This window comes from Megascapheus bottae, chromosome 34 (genome assembly GCF_031878675.1).
Source record: "Megascapheus bottae isolate mThoBot1 chromosome 34, mThoBot2.hap1, whole genome shotgun sequence".
Taxonomy (NCBI): domain Eukaryota; kingdom Metazoa; phylum Chordata; class Mammalia; order Rodentia; family Geomyidae; genus Megascapheus; species Megascapheus bottae.
In genome coordinates this window covers 3647347-3669925 of record NC_143542.1, presented here as the reverse complement: position 1 = coordinate 3669925, position 22579 = coordinate 3647347, and the positions used below count along the sequence as shown (strand labels likewise).

At 49.1% G+C, this 22579-nt stretch overlaps 1 protein-coding gene across 1 annotated transcript; it reads left to right on the top strand.

Annotated features, from left to right (window-relative positions):
- Positions 1–18: 18 nt before the first annotated feature.
- On the top strand, positions 19–22201 carry Kpna7 (karyopherin subunit alpha 7). The gene is made up of 12 exons (XM_090324392.1): positions 19–100; positions 1619–1754; positions 2986–3074; positions 5491–5619; positions 8794–8876; positions 9501–9769; positions 11925–12007; positions 13007–13270; positions 15036–15269; positions 15543–15725; positions 20313–20459; positions 21757–22201. The coding sequence occupies exons 3-12, from the start codon at positions 3009–3011 to the stop codon at positions 21772–21774; spliced, it is 1476 nt and encodes a 491-aa protein (XP_090180518.1). The 5' UTR covers positions 19–100; positions 1619–1754; positions 2986–3008; the 3' UTR covers positions 21775–22201.
- The last annotated feature ends 378 nt before the right edge of the window (positions 22202–22579 follow it).

The following is a 22579-nucleotide window of genomic DNA, read 5'->3' as shown; positions in this document are numbered from 1 at the left end:
GCAGCCGGGGGGGGGGGGGCCAGCTCACCCCAGAACCACCTGCCGGCCCCGATGGCATTTAAAGCCGACCCAGGAGCCAGAGCCAGCAGCTCTCAGCCAGGTGAGTGGAAGGCGGGTGGCCAGGGCTGGTTCCTGTGTGTGGGTGGGTTGGGGTGGGGGACAGTGGGTCTCTGGGCCCCTGTGGCTGTGTGGAGAGTGAGGAGGCTCCATTCCCTCGCCCCCAAATAATGCCAGAGCCAAGTGACCTGGCCCACGCAGGCCTTGTGAATGCCCTGCTTCACCCTGTCCTTATCAAACGGGGCCTTGGGGTTCCGGGTGCTTGCCTGGCCTGTGCAAGGCGTGGGGACCGTCCCCAATTCTGAAGAGGAAAAGCAAACACAGCTGAGGCTGGGTGCCGTGCTCACACCTGTAATGCCAGTTAGTGGGATTGGCTTGGCAGACACCGGGAGGAGAAAAAGAGGCAGCTTGCCAAGGTAGAAAGCTAGCAAGACCCCATGTCAATCAACAAGCCAGGTGTGGGGGTGAGGCCTGCTACCAGCCTCCGGGAGGCCATCAACAACACCAGAGTCTAAGAGCTCAGGGACAGTGCCCAGGCCGAGTTCAAACCCCATGACCCGCAGAAACCCCCAGCCTTGGTGTATTGGAGGATGGACCTGGAGCTCCCCACATGGGCCGTGTCCACCTGAGAGGCCCAATCACCCTGCCTAGCTTTGAACCTGGCACTGAAGCCCACCCAGCATGTGAAGCCCCTGGGGAACCAAAAAAAGAGCCAGATGGAGGCTCAGCCTCTGTGGTGGAAACAGATGCCCTGGTAGTGGGGCCCCTTGGCTCACCTTCCTGGTGAATAGGCTTCGACCCAGTGGGTGGTTTTCGGCTGGAAGCAAACCCTCCTTGAGGATGCAGCTGTGCAAGCCCCACTGACCCAGGCATGCGCATTGTGTGTGCACGCATGCCTGAGTGTGCTCGAGCCGCCCCCCAGCTTAGGTCTAGGCCTTGAGTGGGAGACTTGAGCTCCCGCTCTTCCTGGCTTTTTTTGGGGGGGGGGGGTGTCACGGGGCTTGAACTCTAGGCCTGGGCGCTGTCTCTGAGCTCTTCAGCTCAAGGCTACCACCCTACCCTTGAGCCAAGCCCCACTTCCCATTTTCTAGAGGTTAATTGGAGATAAGAGTCTCAGGTCCTTTTGTGTCTGAGCTGGCTTTGAACCTGGATCCTCAGATCTCAGCCTCCTGAGTAGCTAGGATGACAGGCGTGAGCCACCGTGTCCAGCTTTTCCTGACTTTTTTTTTTTGCCAGTTAATCGGAGATAACTTATCTCAGGCTTTTTTGCTTAGTCTAGCTTTGAACTGTGATTCTCCAGCTCTCAGTCTCCCGAGTAGCCAGGTTTGCAAGCCTGAGCCACGTGCAGGTGTACATGAGCACACGTGCATGCAGGTCCTGGAGTTTGAACTCAGTGTCTGGCCACTGTCCTGGGATTTTTCACTCTACCACTTGAGCCACAGCACCACTTCTGGCATTTCCATGTACGGTACCGAGGAATCAAACCTGAGTCTTCGTGCATGCTAGGGAGGCACTCTACTGCTAAGCCAAACTCCCGTCCCCCCTCCCTTTTTTTTGATAGTTAATTGACAGTAAAAGTCTCATGGACTTTCTTGTCCACACCGGCTTCCAGCTGCGATCCTCAGATCTCAGCCTCCAGAGCAGCTAAGATTATTGGCAGAAGCCACCATCACCAGGCTTGGTGCTGGATCTAGAAGGTGAGCTTGGGGCTGGAATGGGATGTTGGTAGTTAATGCTCTGAGGTTTTCTGAAACTGCAGATGTATCCAGACTTAGGACTGACTTCATAATTTCTATTTTTCATTTTGTAAAGTAATGCATGCATTGGATCAAAAATTCACTCCCTTTCCTCCCTTTTCCCTTCCTTCCCTCTCTTCTTCCTCTCTTCCCCTCTCCCCTCCTTTTTCCCCTCCCTCCACTTGGGTTGGAAGAGAGCTGGCACTGGGAGACAAGCCCTCTACCACTGAGCTACATCCCCAGCCCTGAATGGATGGCCATCTTTCCGTGGACTAGAGACACTCAGTTTGACAGTCTTGTCATCGCAAGCATAAACAACTGACTTGTACTAAAGTTACATAAGGCACTTCTATACCATAAGCCTTGTCGTTTGCTCAGCTGCAGGCTGCTGTTATGTCTCCTGAGCATCGAGTCAGTCTGTTAGCATGTTTAAGTATATTAGATGTTTTTCTTTTCCTGATAACGGAATTTGAAATCAGGGCCTTGACTTATGTGCTTGGCTGATGCTCTGTAGCTTGAGCCATACCTCCAGCCCAGTTTTTGTTATTGGGTTAAATGGAGATGGAATCATGCAGACTTTTCTTCCCAGGCTAGCCTTGAACTGAGATCCAGATCTCCATCTTCATTTTTTTTTTTTTTTGGCCAGTCCGGGGTTTGAACTCAGGATCTGAGCACTGTCCTTGGGCGTTCTCAGGGCTGGAGCTCTACCACTTGAGCCACAACACCACTTCTGCCTTTTTCTATGTATGTGGTACCAAGGAATTGAACCCAGGTATTGATGCATGCTAGGCGAGCACTCTACCACTAGGCCAAACTCCTGGTCCCTAGATCTCCATGTTCTAAGCTTGGATTACAAGCAAGAGCAAGCAGTGTCTGGATTTAAATGCATGTTTCGCCAGCCTTGAGCTAAGAAGCTCAGGACAGCGCCCAGCCCTAGCACACGCATGTGCACGTATGCACATGCGTACAGACACACACAAAGGGGAGGGGCATTTTCTGTCCCGCTTGCTTTGGCCATCAGAGATCAGGTTCCAGTCTTGTTTCCTTTTAAAGGATCCCTTCACTCCCGATGACCCAGGGCTGACCCCCAGCATCCCTGCCCTGCTGTCTCTGAATCCCCCCACACCCAAGAAGCTTTCACCAGTGACCCATGTCCTGGCCACTGAGTGTCTTTGTGATCGTCCACCTACAGGTGTTCTCCCAGCTCCCATCGGCATGCCTGTCTTGGACGCTCCTGAGGAGAGGCTGAGAAAATTTAAATACCGAGGCAAAGATGCGTCTGTGAGTATGAGGGCCATGTGGTCAGGACATCAACATGGGATGCAGAGGCCGGGAGTTTGGCCTGGTGGTAGGGTGCTTGCCTAGCATGCACGAAGACCTGGGTTTGATTCCTTGGTTCCACATACATAGAAAAAAAAAGTCAGAAGTGGTGCTGTGGCTCAAGTGGTAGAGTGCTAGCCTTGAGGAAAGCCCGAGGATAGGGCTTAGGCCTTGAATTCAAGCCCCAGGACTGGCAAAAAAAAAAAAAAAAAAAAAAATGCAAACTAGATGCGGAGGGCATACCTGTATCCCAGCACTGGGGAGGCTGGGGTAGGCCATCTCAGGTTCCCAAACTGCACATGCCATAGCAAGACCTTGTCTCAAAACAAAGTAGGGGTTAAGGGGCCTAGTGGTGGAGTGCTTGCCCAGCATGCATGAAACCCTGGATTGGATTCCCTGGTACCACATACACAGAAAAAGCCAGAAGTGATGCTGTGGCTCAATCTACCCTTGAGAAAACCCAAGGTCAGTGCCCAGGCCCTGAGTTCAAGCCTCAGGATTGGCAAAAAAAAAAAGGGGGGTGAGGGGGCCGGGGAAGGAGCCCAGTTGTGTCACCAGGTCTTAGATTCCATCCTCAGCACGGGGTGGGGGTGGGGCAAGGGCGGAAACAAATGGACTTGGGAATCAGACAACTGTGGACTCAAATCAGGATTTCTGTGAGGCCTTGAAACCACACACACAAAAATAACTTTTTTATGTGCTGGTATTGGGCTTGAACTCTGTGACCCTTTAGGATTACATGTGTTTGAGCCCACTAGCCCAGGCTTGAAACCACATTTTTTTTTTAATTAAAGAATTTATTAACATTGATTTTTATATCATATTTAAACCACATTTTTTAGAAAAAAAATTTTTTGGATCAGTCCTGGGGCTTGAACTGTGGGCCCAGGCACTGTCCCTGAGCTCTTCAGCTCAAGGCAACTGCTCTACCCCTTGAGCCACAGCACCACTTCGAGTTTTCTGGTAGTTCATTGGCGATAAGAGTCTCATGATATAGGAAACTAGTTAGAAGCCAGGCAAAGTAGCTCGTGATTATAAGCCCAACATTTAATGACTGAAGCCGGAAAATTTTAAGTTCAAGGCCTGCCTGGGCTATGTAGTAAGACCCTGTGTGAAAAGAAGAAAAATAGAACAATGCCAGAGCAAAGACTAGGAGCCCAGAAGCTCGTAGGGGTCAAAGGGACAAGATCTCCTTTCAACGAGATGTGCTTTAGCCCCCACACAGAGGCCCATAGGTCTCGGAGGGGCTCTGCCTTGCCACGTGCCACCACCCTGGCCCTACTTTCAAACAAGAAGGTGTCCTGACACATATAAACTTCTCATGCAGCTAGTGCCAGCTGGGGTCGAACTCACGGCCACACCCCCAGACCTTGCATTGGTTATTTTCAAGATACTGTCTGATTTGACACCCAGCCAGCCCAGGCTGGGGCTATGCTCCTATTTGTGCTTCCCTATATCACGGAGGATGTGGCTGCGAGCGTCACACCCACAGCTGGGATCGCAGGCTTGTGGCTCTGCCTAGCTTTGAACCTCAATTTCTCCGACCTTCATTGCTCAAGTAGCCAGGCTTACAGGAGTGAGCAACCAAGCTCAACTACCATACACTCTGTGGTAGTCCCCTAATACTTGATTGCCTTGTGACACTGAAGCTCTCCTAGCATTGGTTTGTTGTTGGTTTTTTTTCCCCAGACCTGGGGCTTGAACTCAGGTCCTGTCTCTAAGCTTCTCTGGCTCAAGGCTAGTATTCTACCACTTGAGCCACAGTGCTGACACCTAGTTTTTGTAACTTTATTCTGTGATGCATGCACAAGACAAAATAGGCCAGTGGCCCATTTCTCACCGTGTGCCCCTGTGGATAAGCGATGCATGACTGTAATTACTGCTTCAAAGTCTTTAGTCAAAACTCACTTATCAGGAACATCAAGTCTGCGAGGTGTCCAGAGATAAAAGAAAAAGCTTTTGTGTCTGTTGTGGGGCTTAAACTCTGGGCCTGGGCATTGTCCCTGAGCTCTTCAAGGCTGGTACTCTACCACTTGAGCCACAGTGTCACTTCTTTTTGTTTTTTTTTTAATTTAGGGCTAGGCACTGGTGGCTCATGTTTATGGTTCTAGCTGCTCTGGAGGCTGAGATCTGAGAATCGTGGTTCAAAGCCAGCCCAGGCAGAAAAGTCCACCTGAGACTCTTATCTCCAATGAACCACCAGAAAACCAAAAGTGGTGCTGGCTTTGACCTGAAGAGCTGAGGCACAGTGCCCAGGCCCAGAGTTCAAGCCCCAGGACCAGAAACAAAAACCACCCAGCCAAATGCTTTGAGACATGGCATGTGCAGTGCATGGCATCTGGGTGGACTTGCTGAGCAGTTTCTTTCTTTTCCTTAGGTGCTGCGGCAACAGAGGGTGGTGGTCAGCATGGAACTCCGAAAAGCCAGGAAAGACGAGCAGGCCTTGAAGAGGAGAAACATCACTCTCCCGTCCTATGACCCAGCTTCCGAAACTCCAGCCAAAGTGGTGTGTGGCATGTGACCAAGAGGCAGTGTGCCAAGAGCTCCTTCTCCACCCAGCTCTCTAAAGTGACCGAGTTTGAGAGATTCTGTTTGTGACTTTTCATTTAATTCCTTTCTTAAAAAGGGGAGTAATAGGCCGGGAGTTTGGCCTAGTGGTAGAGTGCTTGCCTAGCATGGACTGAGACCCGGGTTCAATTCCTTGGTACCACATACATAGAAAAAAACCACAAGTGGTGCTGTGGCTCAAGTGGCAGACCTCTAGCCTTGAGAAAGCCCCAGGGTAGTGCTCAGGCCCTGAGTTCAAGCCCCAGGACTGGAAAAAAAAAAAACATTAAAAAAAGGAGTAACATAGCCAGGCAATGGAAGCTGATGTAATCCTAGCTACTCTGGAGGCTGGGCTCTGAGGATTGTCATTTAAGGCTGGAATATTTCTCAAATGGAGAACTCCATTATATTTGTCTCAAAAATAATCAGAAAAAAAAAAAAAGCAGAGCTTGGAGATGTGACTCGGGTGGTAGAGGGCCAAACATGAGCAAGCAAGCTGAGCAAGCGGCAGGATCAAGTTCAAACTCCAATGCCATCTAGGGGTCGAGGTGGGGAGAAGAGATCAAGGTTAGAGCTAAAATGCCTTTGTTAGAAGGCTCTTGGATGGCTGAGAGTCTCGGATCTGTGTTCTATTTGGGGGAAGAGAAATTGCTGCCTTTGTTTTGGTTCTACTGCTAGGGATCTAATTTAGCCCTGAGGGTGAAGAAAGCAATCACCATTGAGCTACACTGCCTGTTCTTTTCCTTTTTAGTTTTTCAGATAGGCTCTTGCACTTTTGTACTTTTTCCATATATTTTTTTTATTGATAGAAGGGTTATATTCACCAGATAGAAGGCGCATTACTTCACAAACATTGATACCCTTTCTCATGTCTTGGTCCCCATTTCCCTCCCTCCACCCATACTTTTGTACTTTTTGCCCAGGCTAAGTTTGAACTAGGATTCTCCTATCTCTACACCTGAGTAGCCAGGTTTGCAGGCAAGAACCATATCTAGCACTTATTTCTTTTTCTCTTTGAGGCTGTCTTAGGCAATCCTGGCTGGCCTGGAACTTGTGATCCTCCTGTTTCAAGCCTCCTGAGTGTTTGGAATTAGAGGTAGATGACATCATATCCTGATGGAATGATGACTTCGAATTGAAATTTGTGTCTTGTTCTCGCTAAACCTGGAAATGGACGAAATGGGCGTTTATATAGTTCTAGGACTTAGCAGGAAAATCATTGAATGCCATCATTTTTTTTTTCCCCAGTCCTGGGCTTGAGCTCAGGGCCTGAGCACTGTCCTTGGACTTTCTCAAGGCTAGAGCTCTACCACTGGAGCCTCAGTACCACTTCTGGCTTTTTTCTATGTATGTGGTACTGAGGAATCAAACCCGGGTCTTTGTGCATGCTCGGCAAGCACTCTACCTCTAGGCTAAACTTGTGGCCCTGGATGCCATCATTCTGTGGATTGCTGTAGAGATAGCAGCCATGTGTCATGTTAAATTCAGTAGGCCTTGATGTTCCACTCAGGAAGGAATGAAGCAGAATGATGAATGAGGAGACAGGTTTCTGCCCCTTTATGAACAGATTCCTTTTTTAAAAAAATAAGATATAATTCAAAACTGAGATGCAATTGACTGCTTCCAGTGTGTACTATGTGTTCTCTCACGTTGTTTCAACCAGATCCTGTTTCTCACCTGCAGCTGGGACGCCCTGGCTGCTACGTATCCTATAGTCCCTCCCCACAGCCCTGACAGTGCCAAGCTACTGTAGCAAATGAGAAGGCATGCCATGTGACCTTCTTAAATTTATTTTTTAGTATCAATTGTGGTCATAGGTCTCTTTTAGTTTTCTTTCTGTCAGTCATGGGGTTTGAACTCAGGGCCTGGGTGTGCTGTCCCTGAGCTTTTACCCACTCAGGGCTAGCACTCTACCACTTTGAGCCACAGCTCCACTTCTAGTTTTCTGGAGATTCGTTGGTGATAGTCGTTTAGACTATTTCCTGCCCAGGCTAGCTTTGAGCCATAATTCTCAGATCTCAGCTTCTTTAGTAGCTAGGATTATAAGCGTGAGCCACTAGTGCCTGGCTAGTTTTTTTTTTTTATTTCTTTTGGTGGCTGTGCATTTCTAGGACTTTCATTTAGGTTCATTTCTTGGGGTATATTTTGGTCATAGTTCCCTTGCTGTTTATTAGTTCTGTAAGCTCAGTAGTTGTTTCTGTACTTTTCATTCCTCAGTTTAGTAACTTGGGTCTTTTTTTCTCTTGGAAAGTCTCCCTGAAGATGTTGTTTTGTTGATCATTTTCAAGATTATTGGAAAAGAGTTTTGTATCATTTTCTATTTTCCCATTGTGATTCTATTCAGTCATCCCTCCCTCCCTCCCTCCCTCCTTTTTTTTCTTTCTTCCTTCTTTCCTTCCTTCCAAAGATTGAGCCCAGGGCTTTCTACATGCTCCATCCTTTGGGTCACATCCAATCCATCCTTGTGTTCTTGATACAGACTCACTACTTTCACTGGTTTCAAACATTCAATCCTTCTGCCTCTATTTCCCAGGTAGTCTAGATGACAAGCATGAGGCCCTAGTCCTGGTTTCCTTCTGCTTTAGGGTGTTTTCATAGAGGAGGGGAATCTGAGGGGCCCTTACTTTTTTATTTTTCCTTTTTTTGGGGGGGGGGCTGCATGGGGCTTGAACTCAGCCTGGGTGCTGTCCCTGAGCTCTTTCAGTTCAAGGCTATCACCCTACCCTTGATCCAAGGCCCACTTCCCGTTTTCTAGAGGTTAATTGCAGATAAGAGTCTCGGGTCCTTTTGTATCTGGGCTGGCTTTGAACCTCAATCCTCAGATCTCAGCCTCCTGAGTAGCTAGGCTGACAGGCGTGAGCCACCGTGGCTGGCCTATTTTTCCTTCTATATACACAAACATGTTCTTACTGCACAGAATAAAAAAGGAAGGTCCTGGGGAATGTACGTGAGGAATTCTCTTTGTGCGTGGGGAGCGCCCCCCTGTGACCTATGACCTATGCCACGGACCCGCATACATAGCCGGCCTGCCACTTATGCTGGCCTGTCTCATCACCTGGATGCCCTGCTCTTGCTGTTTGTGTTTCCTCTTGGCGGGGCAGGGGCTCTCACCTGGATGTGTGTCTTCTTGCAGCCCGGCCTCTCTCTGGAGGAAATAATTGAAGGTGTGAATGGCTCTAATCCCGTCATCTGGTTTGTGGCCACCCAAGCAGCCAGGTATGGCCAACCCCGGGGCTACTCTTTGCAGGTTTATAACCAGAAAGGGGTGCAGTGGACTGTATCCAATCTTGGGATTAGAAAAGGAAAAAAAAAAGCCATAAAATTCAGGGAAAGGCTCCTGCATTCACAAACAGATCGCTAAGCTACCTTGTCCTTGAGGGCAGCTTAATAGATGCCCGCGTGTGGACAGAGATGAATGACTCGATTTACATTGGCGCCTGCGGGAATGCAGCTCGTAGATAATACCTGAAGGCAAAATGCTGCTGTGTTTCAGGGCTGCGGAGTGAACACTGCAGGCTAAACAACAGATTCTGAAGGAAGTCTGGCCCAGGGGTTTGCCCCATCTGGTTATTAGGGGGTGTGGCTTTGGGCAGGTGGCTTGGACGGGGTGGGGCTTGATGGCAGGGCCTGGGTTATTGAGCCTGCTGGGTGAGACTCCAGCACTGCAATATGAGTGTGTGTGTGTGTGTGTGTGTGTGTGTGTGTGTACACACGTGTGTATAATCACACCATTATCAGATAGTTAGAACAGATGGTCCTGTACATGGATCTAGAAAGCACAATCTTCCCTCCCTCCCTCCCATGACATTTCCCCCCCACCTGCTCCCTATCCTTGCACAGGAAAATGCTCTCGCAGGAAAAGAACCCTCCTCTGAAAGTGATCATAGAAGCGGGGCTCATCCCCAGGCTGGTGGAATTTCTGAAGCCCTCGCTGCACCCCCACCTGCAGCTGGAGGCTGCCTGGGCTCTGACCAACATTGCCTCGGGGACTTCGGAGCAGACGCGGGCGGTGGTGGAGGGGGGCGCCGTGCCGCCCTTGGTGGTGCTCCTGTCCTCCCCGCACATGACCGTGTGTGAGCAGGCCGCCTGGGCCCTGGGCAACATTGCAGGTGAGGCGCTCGCTTGCTTGCCGTGGGGGTGGACTTGTTTGGGTTGTGGGGTGCACCTGACATCCCCGTGTCCCTCGATGCGCTGTGCAATTCACAGTCAAGTTGAAAGCAGAGGGTGCACAGCATGCTAAAGTCACGGGGTTCCGAAGGACGCCTGCCAGAAGGGCCCAGGAAGGAAGGGGGGGCGTACTAGGTCCTATGAAAATCATTAAGGGAACGTATTGGAAAATGTCTTCTGGCCAGTGTGTTGTACACAGACTGATACATTGAATTGAAACCCTTTTGTAGAACTAGATAATTACGCTTACAACTTTATTTCCTTAGCTTGGGGTAAAAAGTCTGCCCTCAGGGTGGGCGCAGTGGCTCACACCTGTAATCCTAGCTACTAAGGAGGTTGAGATCAAAGGATTGTGGTTCAAAGCCAGCCCGGGCATGAGTCGTCCCTGAGACTCTTATCTCCAGTTAACCACTTGAACCACAGCGCCACTTCAGATTGTCAAGGGGTAGAGCGGTAACCTTGAGTGGAAGAGCTCAGGGACAGCACCTAGGGCCAGAGTTCAAGCCCCACAACGGACAAAAAAGTCTGCCCTCAAAATGTAGCCTTGGGTGTCACTCAAAAGTGAGAGTGATGGGCCGGAAGCATAGCCTAGTGGCAGAGTGCTTGCCTAGCATGCACGAAGCTTTAAGTTTGATTCCTCCATACCATGTATATAGAAAAAGCCGAATGTGATGCTATGGCTCAAGTGGTAGAGCTGTAGCCTTGACAAAGCCCAAGGACAGTGCCGCGGCCCTGAGTTCAAAGCCCACAACTGGCAAAAAATTTATTACCTAGCATGTATGCAATCCTGAGTTTGATTCTCCAATACTGCAAAAAAAAAAAAAAAAAGTAAAATTTAAAGCTAGGCCAGGTCTGGTGTCTCAGACCTGTAATTCCAGTTACTTAAGGAGGTGGAAATAGGAATGCAGTTCAAGGTCAACCCAGCCCCAAATAGTTATCAAGACCTTATCTCGCAAACCCAGCCTGGTAAGGTGGCCCTGGAATCCTCACGACTTGGGAGATGGAGGGAGGTGGATCTCCAAGGTCAACCTCTGGCAAAAGCCTGAGACTCTGAGGGGGGCGAGAACCTGGCTCAAGTGTGGAGCATTTGTGAACATGTTTGAAGTCTTTGAGTTCAATCTTCATATTCCTCCCCACTCTCCCTCCAAAAAAACCATACGAGTAATCTTAAAATTGCTGTGTGGATGTAGAGCTTGATACTATGGTCTGTCAAGGTAGGAAATGAATGCTGGAAGGGTGGGAAGTCCTATGTTTTCTGGCTGAAATCAACTACTCTCTGGGGGGGGGAGACCACTTAACTGGACCTTTTAAGATAGCGTGGGTACATGTATGCACATGTGCATGCTGACACTGGAACTCAGAGCTTCATGCTCTCGTCTGGGCGTTTTTTCTTCCCTGCTTATAGCTAGCACTCTCACCACGTGAGCCACTCTGCCTTTTTGTGCTGGCTGATTGGAGCTAAAGAGACTTGGGAGATTTGTCTACCCAGACTGACTTCAAACCATGATCCTCAAATGTCAACTTTCTGAGTAGCTAGAATTATACACCTAAGCTACTAGCATCCAGCTTCCCATCAGGGCTTTTGGCAAATGAAGATGGCTCTATCATGGAGCCAGCTCAAACACTGGCAAGTGGGACATAAAATAATGGCTTTCACAATGCATGCAGGGGCAACCTGGGTAAAATAGCCAGACACCTTCTCAATAAGGCAGGTGTGGTAGCAGAAACCTGCGATCCCAGCTTCACAAGCGATCTTAATACGATAGGCAAAATCTTGAGCCTACGTGAATGATGCTGCCTGACTGCTTGCCAACCCCTGTGGACCCCGATAGGTTGTTCTGAATTGGATTTGAAAGGCATTGCTTCATGCCAAGGCCTCTGCTGCCAGCTGCAGAGGGGTCCCTGCTTGTCATAGGAATAACCATCCAACAGATCCCCAGGAGAGCCAGGATCTGGTTCCTGGTTTGCCTGGCTACTTGACAAACCCCAAGAATGAGCTATAGTCTCTGATCCTTCATATGAACTTTTGAAGTTAGACACTTATTGCAAAATTCACTTTGTTCTCTCTTTGGATGTCATTCTTTGATCTATTTGTAGGCGATGGCCCAGAATTCAGGGACCTTGTTATCTCCAGCAATGCCATTCCACACCTGCTGGACCTTATGAGAGCAGACATACCGGTGAGTGTCTTTAAACCACCACACCCAGGAAGATGCCCACGTCCACGTGAGAAGCAGGGAAAGGGCTTGGCACCATAGCTGGACTACGGGTCTGAGTGTGTTTTGAGTAAAGACTGAGTTAGATTTGTTGTTAGGGACCAGTAGCATGAATGTTTCTCTGAAGGAACTGGTAGAGGTCCGTTGCAGTGTGGATGCAATGCTGGGATTTGAACTCTGAGCCTCATACTTGCCAGGGCAGTACTCTACTACTTGACCACCTTCCATTTAGGCGGCTCAGACAGATGGTTCCAGTTTTGATTGGGTTCAGTAGGTGTCTAGGTTTGAGGCTTATCTTAGGGTCCAAGTCAACTAAGGTGGTAACAACACAGGAAATTATGCTTAGAAAGTTGTGGTTTAGAAACTGTGTTGTAGCCAGGTATAGTGGTTCCTGACTACCTCCCAGCTATGAGGGGTGGGAGATGTAGCAGGTTTAGCGACCAAGGCCTGCCTTGGGCAAAAGTAGGAGACCCTGTCTGGAAAAAAAGGACTGGGGTATTGCTTAATGAATAGTGTTGGACTTAGCAAGTGAGATTCTGAGCTCAATTCCTAGTACTGCAGAAGAAAAAAAGGAAGAGAAAGAAGGGAAGGGAAGAAAAAGGATGGAAGGACGGAGGGAAAGAAGAATAGAAGGAAGAAAACAGAGGCAGCATAGGAAAAAAGATCGTGGAAGAGGTCAGACATTGGGTTGTGACATTCTTGACAGAATTAGACTGGCAGAACAAATGAGTGATTCCTGCTCAGAGATTTTGTTGAGAAACTATGAGGCCATCAAGTGAGTCGTGTGGGAAAAGACATTTTGAAGGACGGTCCCCTCTGACAGATCCTCCATGTAGCATTTGAATCCTCCTCCATCCAGCAGCAGTCTAGAACAAGTCTCTACTTGGCGCACGCATGCTTTGGCTGGGGCTTGGTCAAGACCGATGGAGAGGGGCGAGCTGCCTGTGTTTTTCCTGGTTACAGATCAGCTTTCTGCGCAACCTCACATGGACCTTGTCCAACCTGTGCCGTAACAAGAACCCCTACCCCAGCAAGGAGGCTGTGATGCAGATGCTGCCCCGCCTCGCCCTCCTCCTGGGCCACAACGACAACGAGATCCTGTCTGACACCTGCTGGGCCCTGTCCTATCTCACCGATGGCCACAACCAGCGTATCGAACAGGTGGTCAACATGGGTATCCTTCCCCGGCTCGTGGAACTCATGTCCTGCCCCGAGCTCAACGTCCTGGTAAACATCGCCCCACATTCTTCCCTTCTGCACCCCCGCCATTCTTCTCAGCCGGCTCAAATCCTAGTAGATGTTCCAGAACTTTCTCTACCTGAAATTGATAACTAGAAAAGGAAATAGAAATGGACCAAGTGATAAATGGTTAAGAATCCTGCCTGTCAGGAAAAAGGTCCTTGCACCCTTCCTTTTCCTGCTCATATAATTTGGATTTCTTGTGTAAATACAAAGGGAGATTTCTTCTTCTCTCTCCAGTTGCTTCTCGGATTACCTAGGTGCAGGTAAAAGCATCACTGGCACTTTGAACAGGTTCCTACCACGCTGAGTCGTGGGTGCTGGCTAGGTGCTTCTCCTAGGCCCGTGTAAGGTCATGTAGTGGCATCTCCTCTGAGTTAGTACCCTGTTGCTCAGGTAGTTCTGGAAATAGTGCTGGGAGCATGAAGGGGAAAGGGAATAAGAAAGATTTTCTTTTTTAGGCAGTGCTGGGGTTGAATTCAGGGCTACCTGAGCCATACCCCTAGTTCTGTTGCTTGTTTGTTGTTTACATAGGGTCTTGTGCTTTTGCCTAGGCCAGCCTCAGTCCTTCTACCACTGCCACCTGAGGAGCTGGGATTAGAGATAGCTCTTATCCTGCCATTTTGTTTTTGAGGTAACTGTTTCACTAACTTTTGCCTCTGCTGGCCCTGGCACTGAGATCCTCTGATCTCTGCTTTCAGTGCAACTGGAATTATAGGCAGGTGCCACCATGCCCAATTTTTACAACTTTTTTTTTTTTGCCAGTCCTGGGCTTGAGCTCAGGGCCTGAGCACTGTCCTTGGACTTTCTCAAGGCTAGAGCTCTACCACTTGAGCCTCAGCACCACTTCTGGCTTTTTTCTATCTATGTGGTACCGAGGAATCGAACCCAGGTCTTCGTGCATGTTAGGCAAGCACTCAACCACTAGGCCAAACTCCTGGCCCTAAGACAACTTTTTATAGAAGTTCTGGGGCTCAGTTGAAGCTGCTCCAACAAGGCTGTGATTGACCTGCAGAGCTGCTTCTCTGCGGTGTCACAGGTGTAGAATCCTGATAGGTTAGGAAAATTGGAATGGTTAACCGACTCCATTGTCCTAGGTACAGAGAACTTTGGATTGATCCATGGTCAGTCTACTGAGGCATTTGTTGCTTTGAGTCCAATCATGGGGCTTCCTGCAAACCTTCAGGGTCACTGAGAGGCAGCGCATGCCCAGGTCAGGCAATGCCTCTGGGTTCTCCTAGTCCCATTTAGAAAGACTGCAGTCACAAACGCTAAACACAAATGTGATCCGCACTGTCACTGGCTTAGCATCGTCCCCCAGTTGAAAAGGTAACGAAGGTGGTGGCGTTTCCTTTTAAGTACCAGGGTTTGAAGTCATAGCCCCTGGCTTGCTAGGCAAGCCCTCTCTCAATTGAGCCATGCCCCCAGCCCTTTTTTGCTTTAATTTTTCTGATAGGGTCTCATGCGTGTGCCCAGAGTCGTCTGGACTGCTATCCTCCTATTAATGCCTTCTGCAGAGCTGGGATGACAGGTGCGCATGCACCTTGCTGAAGGTGTCTCTTGCCTCTCAGAAGAAAGCCAGCAAGAACCTGAAACTGGCTGGAAAACAGCCACTGAGATTTGTTGCACGGCGAGGGTGATGAGGATGGTTACAGTTCCCAAGATGCCCCTGGGCATGGGGCTCCAGTGGGCATGTTTGGGAGGGCACAGGGCTCACGTGATGACGGCTCTGTGTCTCATCTTGCCCCTCCAGACCCCTTCTCTCCGCACCGTGGGCAATGTCGTCACCGGAACAGACCAGCAGACACAGATGGCCATAGACGCGGGCGCGCTGAAGGTGTTACCCCAGCTCCTGAAACACCCCAGATCCTCCATCCAGAAGGAGGCCATGTGGGCCCTGAGCAACGTGGCCGCCGGACCCCGTCACCACATCCAGCAGCTGATCGAGGGTGGCATCCTGCCTGGTTTGGTGAGGATACTAAGAAATGTAAGTAAGTGGCACACAAGGTGTGCCAGCCCGTGGCCCTCCCAGTGGCCCTGGCCCTCCCGGTTGCATTGCAGGCTAGAAAGAGAAGCCTGAGGGGTTGGATGCCTAGTTGGGGCCATTCCGCAGGGCCACTGTCCTTGGAAACTCCGCAACTGTAATTTCTGGTTTCTATATGTGGCTGGACTGTTTATTCTTCTCTGTAGGCAGACATAGGGGGAAAAGCGAACCTTGGACTTTGCAGGATCCTGAGGTGTAAACGCTCTGTTCCTGCAGGGAGAATTCCGAGTCCAGAAGGAAGCTGTGTGGACAGTGGCAAACTTCGCCACAGGGGCGTCAGTGGACCAGTTGTTCCAGCTCGTCCACTCGGGCGTCTTGGGGCCGCTGGTGAATCTACTCAAGGTCCCCGACATTCGGCTCATCGTCATCATCCTCGATGTCATCGCACACATCCTCCAGGTGGGCGCAAAGCCACCTCTCTGCACCTGTGTTCTTATTCCACCGTTGGTTTTTAATGTCATTTACTATGAAGGTGTTACACACAGGGGCTACCATTTCATGGCGAGCTTTGAGTATTTTCTTCTTTTGGACAATGGCACCCCTTCTTTTGCTTTCCCCCAGTTTTTCCCTCTCTGCCCACAATTTTTTTATTTTTTGTCGGTTGTGGGATTTGAACTCTGGGCTTGGGCGCTGTCCCTGAGCTCTTCAGCTCAAGGCTACCACCCTATCCCTTGAGCCACAGTCCCACTTCCCATTTTCTAGTGGTTAATTGGAGATGTGTCTCACAGGCTTTCATGTCCAGGCTGGTTTTGAACTGCCATCCTCAGATCTTGGCCTCCTGTGGATTACACACTAGGATTACAGGCGTGAGCCACTGCGCCCAGCTTGCCCACATTTTTTTCTTGTGTTTTTTTGCTTTTTTCCACAAGTTTTTTTTTTTAATGTGCTTATATATATTATATATTTGGTCAGTGCTAGGGATTGGATTGGGAATCTTGTAATTGTTAGGTTAATTCAGGATAACTGTTATTTCCTATCTTCGAATATATCTTCTATTTTTATTGTTTTTGTGGGGTTTTCTTTGTTGTTGCTTTGTTTTTTGTTTGTTTTGGTGGTTAACTAGTGATAAGAGTCTCATAGGCTTCCCTGCCTGGGCTGGCTTCAAACCATGATCTTCAGATCTCAGCCTTCTGAGTAGCTAGGATTATAGCTCACCCTCACGGTCCCACCTGGCCACACATTCTGCCAACAGCACAGAAACGGACATCTCACACAGTGACTGCTGCCTTTATGCCAGGGTCTGTACGCCAGGAGCTTTTCTGGGTGTTTAGAATATGGTGGTATATAGACTTGTTCATTTACTTGTCCTAATCCTGGAGCTTGAATTCAAGGCTGGGGTGCTGTCCCTAAACTTTTGTGTTCAATGTTGGTACTTTACTACTTGATCCACAGCTCTGCTTGTGGCTTTTTGATGGCCAATTGGAGATAAAAATCTCATGGACTTTCTGTCCGGCTGGGCCTAGAATTGGGAATCTCAGATCTCAGCCTCCTGACTAGCTAGGATTACAGGTGTGCCACCAGTGCCCAGGGTCATGTTTCTTGGTTTGAGATGAGGTGGCACAGGTTGGTCTCTTGCCTTAGCCTCCTGAGGGCTGGGGTTATTTTTCTGTATGACCGTGCCCTGCTCTCATGCCTTTATGCTAGTGGAGATTGTGTGTTAGTGGAAAGGGAGTTCTGGGTAAAGAAAACCAGATAAAAGGGAAGTGAGGGCCGGGAGTTTGGCCTAGTGGTAGAGTGCTTGCCTAGCATGCATGAAGGCCTGGGTTCAGTCCCTTGGTACGACATAGAAAAAAGCCAGAAGTGGTGCTGAGGCTCAGATGGTAGGGCTCTAGCCTTGAGAAAGCCCAAGGACAGTGCTCAGGTCCTGAGCTCAAGCCCAGGACTGGCAAAAAAAAAAGAAGGGGGGGGTTGGGAGAGGAAGTAAGGGTCCAGGTGGAGAGCAGGCCGAGCCCTCACCCGGTAACTGGATAGGAATGGCCTCCGAGCGGAGATGGGAAGGAGCGAGGAGTGGTGTGGGGATTTGAGGAGAGGGTGTGGCGAGAGCTCAGGCCTATGCAGGGTGATGAGGCCCACGGGGGCTGGCAGGCAGGAGGCAGTGACTAATTCTGTGAAACGTAACGCAGAGAAACCCACAGAAAGTTTAAAGCAGGACAAAGCCAGTGAGTGGGCAGCCAATTAGAACAGCGTTGCTCCAGGAAGGAACAAGCAGATAGCGGCAGTGACTGCTGAGGCCCATGGTAAACTTGTGTCCACCTGTGTGTCTGCAAGGGCGGGAGAGACTGCGAGGCACTGACCCATGAGTCTAGAAAAGTCTTAGCTGTCACATAAACTAAAGTTAACCCCAATAGTCACCTACCATTTGAGTTGCTTCTATATGACAGCAGCACCAATGGAATTTGGCCTGCTAAGCCACACCCCCTCCTCAGTCCTGTTGTAGACAGGGTCTCAGGCTAACTTTGCCCGGGTGGACCTCAGATCACAGTGCTCCTGCCTCTCTGCCTCCAGGAGAGCAATGTACTGGGACAGCCTCTAGAGTATCTTAACCTAAATATTTATGGAGTTAGCTATCTAGGACTGGCTTAGCCCGACAGTTCTGCCTCAGGGTTGGTGATGCATTAGGTTTAGTTAAGGTATCATGGGGGGAGGTGAGGGGGAGGAGGCACTGACTCACACCTATGACTGAGATTCCAGATACCCAGGAGGATTGTGGTTTGAGGCCAGATGGAGAAAAGTTACAGAAACTTCATCTCTGCCTAACAGTATCGGTGCCCGTCATCCTGATTAACATGGGATGTCATGGGTGGGAGAATAATGTGCTAAGAACTGGCAAAAAAAATGTAAATCTGTGTCTCCTTCCCTCCCTCCTTTCCCCTTTCTCTTCCCTCCCTTCATTCCTTCCATCTCTCCTTTCTTCTCTCCTTCCCTTCTTCCTTCCTTCCCTTTTGGCAGTACTGGGGTTTGAACTAAGGGCCTTGTGCTTTCAGGCAGACTCTACCACTTGAGGTATGCCTCTAGCTCCTCCCTTTTTTGTCTTTTTTGGTACTGGGGAATCGAACCCAGAATGTTGCACTTGCTAGGCAAGAGCTTTTACCACTGAGCTACACCCTATCCCACCTCTAGCCCTTTTTACATTAGTTGTTTTAACTACGGTCTCCTACTTTTGCTCAGTGCCAGGCTCAGATTGTAATTCTCCTACCTCTGCCTTCAATCCTACTTGAGTTTCTTTGCTTGAGGCAGTAACTGACTTTGGGCCTTCAGATAGGACGTGAGGCTAGCAAAATTTAGACAAGCAAGCCCTGGCAAAACAAAGGTGTGATCTATGGCACATTTTTGTGCTGCTGCTCATCTCCTCATAAAATAGTAACAAAAATGCTCTTTAGGCTGGGCGCTGGTGGCTCAGACCTGTAATCCTAGCTGCTCAAGAGGCTGAGATCTGAGGATCACTGTTCAAAGCCAGACCAGGTAAAAGTCCACTCGAGTTGTACCTCCGTTAGACCTGAAAACCAAAAGTGGCACTGTAGCTTAAGTGGTAGAGTGCTAGCCTTTAGCTGAAGAGCTCAGGGACAGAGCCCAGGCCCAGAGTTCAAGACCCATGACCGACCAAAAAAAAAAAAAATGCTCTTCAGGAGAACAATGCCAAAATACTTTCTTTTTTTCTTCTCGTGTGTCTGTCTGTCTTTTCCCCACCTTCTCCAAATAAGCCATTTGGCTTACAGCGCTTGCTTCTCCAACCTTTGTCCTTACTGTCCCTGCTTCAGGAATGTTGTTTTTCTGGCCAGTGAAGTGTCATTATGTTTGGGACAACTTTCCAGTCTGGCCTTCGTGTATCTTGTTACTTTCTCTCTAAGGGTTTACCAGATCCTGCTTGCTTGGTTTTACTAGTGTTGGGGCTAGAACCCAGAGCCTTGTTGAGTACTTGACCACTGAGTTCCATATATATATATATATATATATTATATATATATATGTTTTTTTGCCAGTCGTGGGGCTTGAACTCAGGACCCGAGCACTGTCCTTAGACTTTTTTCTCAAGGCTAGAGCTCTACCACTTGAGCCACAGCACCACTTCCAGCTTTTCTTTTTTTCAGTGCTCAGGCCCTGAGTTCAAGTCCCAGGACTGGCAAAAAAAAAAAAGCACATATCCAAAGACTTAAGTGTAGTAGTACATGCCTGTAATTGCAGCAACTTGAAAGGTGGAGAGAGGGTTTTGCCCAGGCCATCCTTAGACCATGATCTTCCTATCAAAAAAGAACTAAAGGACTGAGAGCATGGCTTGGGGTGGGGGGGTGGGGTAAAACACTTGCCTGGCAAGCAGGAGATTTTGAGTTCAAATCACAATATGGCACAAAAATCGCAGGCGTGTGTTTGTGTTTGGTGTAAACATACATGTGATCTAGAAATCCTTATTTTGTGCATGAAAATGAGCATAAGTGAATATGTAAAAAAGCATGCTTCTATACGTAAGATGTACATGCTTGTTTTTCATGAACATGCGTGGATTTACATGCACGTACCTGCTGCATTCCGTTGCGGGTGGGAATATTATTATTACAATCCTATTATTATTACTATCCCTCATGGGGCCTGAACTCTGGGAGGGGGGCTGGGTGCTGTCCCTGACCTCTTCAACTCAAGGCTAGCGCTCTACCACTTGAGCCACAGCATCACTTCTGGTTTTCTGGTGGTTAACTGGAGATAAGAGTCTTACAGACTTCTGTGCCTGGACTGGCTTTGAACCACAATCCTCAGATCTCAGCCTCCTGAGAGAGTAGCTAGGGTTACAGGCATGAGGGGGGGCGGGATTATATATTAATGTCACAAGCATGTGAAGGGAGAAGGTGGCGACATCTCCAGTCACCCTGGGGAGGGGAGACTGCAGCCCTTGTGGCCAAGCAGGGATGTCTTGGCCCCCCTGAGATGAGGATGAGGCGGAAGTGGGGTCCAGGTTGCCTGGGGTCTCATGAGCTGCACCCTCCACCCCCACAGGCAGCAGAGAAGACGCAGCAGCAGGCTTGCCTGCGGCAGCTGATAGAAGAGCTCGGTGGCATAGAGCGCCTGGAGGCCCTGCTCATGCACGACAACCCCCGTGTGAGCCGAGGTGCCCTGGCCATCGTGGACAAGTACTTTGGAGAGGTGAGTGGTCCTTCCCCCACCCCCACAGAGCGCAGCCCCTCTCCACCCTGAGGGAGGGGAAGATAGTGTGGGCCTTGTCCCCTGTGCATGGTCTCGAGTCTACTTAAGCCACAGATCCATTTTATAGCTTAAAAAAAAAAATTGGTGATAAGAGTCTGAGTAGACTTTCCTGCTCAGGCTGGCTTCGAACCTCAATCCTGAAGCACTCAGCCTCCTGAGTGGCTAGGATAAAGGCCCGAGCCACGGTCCCTGTGGCTCGTGTTGATGCTGGCAGAATCACGCTTTCCTTGCCGCCTTTTGGAGAGCATGGGGTAAGACAGAGAGCACTGGCCTGGCAAGCTTGAGTCCCTGAGTTTAAATCCCCTGTGTTGCTAGGCTTATAAGCAAGTACCATCATGCCAGGCTCTCCATTCTTTTTCAAGACAGGATAATATTCCATGATATACATCTACCATAGCCTGTTTAGAATTCGTCCATCAGGGGATTCGAATTGCTTCTGCCCTTTGAGTATTATGAGTAACACGGCTATGAACGTGACTGAACACATAATCGATTAGAGCTCCTGCTTCGAATTCACAAATAGAATTAGTGGGTCAGAGGGTGTTTGGTTTTTTTGGTTTGTTTTTCATGTTGTTTCCTGGCACTGGGGCTTGCCCTCAGGGCCTCACATTTGTTCAGCTTGCTTACTCATGGCTGGAACTCGACCACTTGAGCCACCTTTCCCTGGCCTTTTGCAGCTGGGCCTGTTCTGGTTATTTTAGAGATGGAGTCTTGAGTTTTTTTTCTGCCCACGCTGGCCTTCAACCATGATCCTTCTAGCTCAGCCTCCTGAGTAGCTAGGATTATAAGTATGAGCCATTGGTACCAGGCTGGTATCTTTTGTTTCTTTCTTTTAGCTTCTGAAGAACTTCATACCATTGTTCATGGTGATTGTGCCTTTTCTTTTTCGTTCTTTCTTTCCTTTTTTATTTTTTCCAGTCCTGGGGGCATGAACTTGGGGCCTGAGCACTGTCCTTGAGCTTCCTTAAGGCTAGAGCTCTACCATTTGAGCCACAGCACCACTTCTGGTTTTTTCTATGTCTTACCTAGGAATCGAACCTGGGTCTTTGTGCATGCTAGGCAAGCCCTCTACTACTAGGCCAAACTCCTGGCCCTGCTTTAGTTATTTTTCAGATGGGTTCTTGAGATTTTGCCCAGGTCCAGCCCTGTAGCATAACTGTCCTCTTCAGACCTCATAGATATTAGATCCCTTACCTGGCTTATTGATTGAAATGAAGTCTCGTTAACTTTTGCCCAGGCTGCCATCGAACAGTGAGGCTCTTGTTCTCTGCTTCCTGAGCAGCTGGGATTACAGGTGTGAGCTGTCACGTCCAACGTTTGATGGTTCTTCATGCCCCTGAACTCTTCTACTTTGAAATGGTGAAGATGGTCGGTCTTTGTGACAAACGTTTTCCCCACAGACACAACTGCATTTAGAGTTCACCCTAAGCATTTCCAGGCTCTCTCCTCAGAGTGGGGTCCCAGCCACTGAGGGCAAACAAGGTGTAAGAGGCCCCAAGGCTGTCATGATGCCTGTCTTCCCTGAAGGAAGAAGAAGAAGAAAAACCCGTCATTTTCTTCATCCTCTGCCAAGACTGTGGGTGGCAGGTCTTCTATGTGAAGTCAGTCTCTAGCCCTGAGACTGACACCCAGGTATTCCAGGCTAACTTCTTTGAGAGGCAGTACCCCGATAGCTCTAAGTGGCACAGATGGAAAACTTTTAAAACTTAATAAAACGTTCAATACTTACTTCGACCTCTTAGGTTTGAAATCTTAAAAGTCGCCCAAAGGGCCAGCCTGTTGGAAGTCAACCCATGGCACTGTGATACCAGGAAGGGGATGTGAGGACTTACTTACTCCCTGTTCTCCCTCTCGGGCTGCAGTCCACACTTCTGATTAGCATCGTAGTCTTTTTCTACTTTTTTTCCCCCCCTCTGTTAACTAGGGATTGCGCTCAGGGCTTCACTCTCCAGACAAGTGCTCTACCGTTTTAATCACGACCCCAGTCCTTTTGTTTTTTAGCATGCTTTTCAGAGAGGGTCTTACATAGTTATTGCCCAAGATACCCTCCAAGTGTGATC